Source organism: Acyrthosiphon pisum, unplaced genomic scaffold, assembly GCF_005508785.2.
Source record: "Acyrthosiphon pisum isolate AL4f unplaced genomic scaffold, pea_aphid_22Mar2018_4r6ur Scaffold_3902;HRSCAF=4447, whole genome shotgun sequence".
NCBI classification, from domain to species: domain Eukaryota; kingdom Metazoa; phylum Arthropoda; class Insecta; order Hemiptera; family Aphididae; genus Acyrthosiphon; species Acyrthosiphon pisum.
The window spans coordinates 1-2247 of NW_021773382.1; the positions used below are offsets into that span (position 1 = coordinate 1).

The 2247-nt window shown below is 36.1% G+C and overlaps 1 protein-coding gene across 1 annotated transcript; it reads left to right on the top strand.

Annotated features, from left to right (window-relative positions):
• Positions 1–915: 915 nt before the first annotated feature.
• On the top strand, positions 916–2241 carry LOC115035025. Its single transcript, XM_029492658.1, has 2 exons — positions 916–1420; positions 1603–2241. Exon 2 carries the CDS (start codon positions 1626–1628, stop codon positions 2034–2036), a length of 411 nt encoding a protein of 136 aa, XP_029348518.1. The 5' UTR covers positions 916–1420; positions 1603–1625; the 3' UTR covers positions 2037–2241.
• Positions 2242–2247: the final 6 nt, after the last annotated feature.

Consider the following 2247-nt stretch of genomic DNA (forward strand, 5'->3'; position numbering starts at 1 on the left):
CCACACCCCCTATTATAGTTCTGTGTAAAATTTACCTTTCTAAAAATTCAACTTACGGGTACTACAATAAAAAATAACTTATTAACTATACAAATACTACTTTATTAATAAATCATTGAATGTACAATACGCTGGCGAGCACCCTTTCAATTAAAAACTATAATTATATATTTATTTTTTTGATACGTTGTGCCACTCAATATTTTTCAAAACTGACTTTCCACTATAAGTACCTACTCAGTACCCACCCACCACCCCTTTTAGTTGTGAGACAATTGTCTCACAAAAACCCTCTCGTGCCGCCACTGGATATGTATTTGAAAGGTATACACATAGAATGAATGATTTTAAACATATTGAGTTTATTATTAAATTAAAATATAAATATTCAATGTTATTCAAATGAAAAATGATAATACTATTTTACAATACACCAAGAAGATACACCAAAAGGTACAAACTCAGGTTCTGTACATAAATGGCTCGATTGGTTAAAACAGTATTAAGCATTTTTTTCATTGTCTTAAAATGTTTGTGATAATTCCAGTGACTATAGTTGTAGCTGTGAACGTAGTTTTTCAAAACTCAGCATTATAAAAAACAAATTAAGAAATACTATGTGACAAAAAATATTGGATACGCTTCTTTTTTTGTTTGTCGAACAAGAACTTCTAATTTATGAGTTTAAACATTTGCTATCTAGTAATCGCAGACTTATATTGTAAGTCTATTTATTTATTTTTATTTTACGTACCTAATTTTTAAGAGTTCCAATATTATGACTAATGTATAAATACGTATTATTAATTTGGTACTATATGCTTATTTAGATATTTATGTAGGTACTTACTATTTATTATTATGTACCTACCTGCTTAGTATTAATTTTTTTTTTTAATAATCCAAGTAAATACTAAATAGGTAATTTTTGTTTTTCGCACTCAACTTATTACCACTGATTAAGACACATATCATTTTAATACGTTTCAATACAACGACTTAGAACTGGTTGAATAAATGTTTTATAACTCAGACTAGGTTAACGTTTTCGGAAAAAATCAAAACAAATAGGCCTTTGTAAAACAACCATCAATTTATTGAAAACACTTGAACAATCTACAATTTATTTTTTATTGAATTAGATATGTAGTTTTTTTTCCAAGTGGATCTATATAGTATTCTGTATTTGACAATAATTACTCATTAAATTCATTTCGTATTTTAAGACAATTTTTGAAAGTATTTCGCCAATTCCTGATTTACACTATTGTTGTTATTTATGTTGTACGATGCATGTGCGTGTACAAAGACACTTCTTGAAAACAATTTCACATACTTACACGCTTCACGTTTATTGGCTCTGTATTTTGTACAAACTATACGTTGTGAACGTGTATCATATTAGTTATTTTAGTTATAAGTAAGTGTATATTATTATCAGTTATGAACAAAAAAAAAAATAAATAATAATATCATAATCAATATTAATCCATACAATTTTCTTTATTAATTTAAAACATTCTTAAATAACATAATATAATAACTATAATCTAAGACATTTTTTTTTGTTCAACCGGTCGATTCGGGCAAACCGTGGAGTAGAAACGCTGGCTGTAAATCAGGGAATGTCCGGCTCATGGACATACTGCATGAAGGACGACGAGAGGACATATTCTTGCGGCGGACTGTCGGACCAGGACACCGGGCGGCCACCAAGCCACCCCTGCGGGGGTTCTTGTTGGGCCTTGACGACGGTGCGAGGTGCACTACAACAAGCGGCCGACCCGAGCCAGCAGTACTCTTGGCGGAGCGAGAGGAGGATGCTCTGGTGCTCAACGGCGGTTACTGCAGTGGCATACAGCGGCGACAGCAGCCTGCACGGGATCAGCATCCGTCAAGTAGAGGACGAGTCTAGAAATCCGCCTTTGCCGGAGGACCACCACACCACCATGGAAATGCTGCCCGCGTCCGTGAAACCGACCCGCCAGTGTTCGTTCTGGGGGCAGGCAGGCTGTCGGCCGGGCGGCTCGGACTAGAAAGCTTCTGGCTGCAGATCGAGGTGTGCGGGCCGTGCGTGCCGGACCCGCGGAGATGGTGACACGAGGAAGAGGAGGAAGAACTTTTGGAGGTGACAATGAAACTGATCGAATGGGGTAAGAAGTTTGACGGCGACGGCAGTTCCGAGAAGTGCGATAAGGGTTCGAAAATTCCGGCGAGCATATATCAATAATTGGAAGCTCGCCGGTC

Excerpts from the sequence above, each read along its gene's own strand:
- LOC115035025 (XM_029492658.1), top strand. The coding sequence starts at position 1,626 with ATGTCCGGCTCATGGACATACTGCATGAAGGACGACGAGAGGACATAT.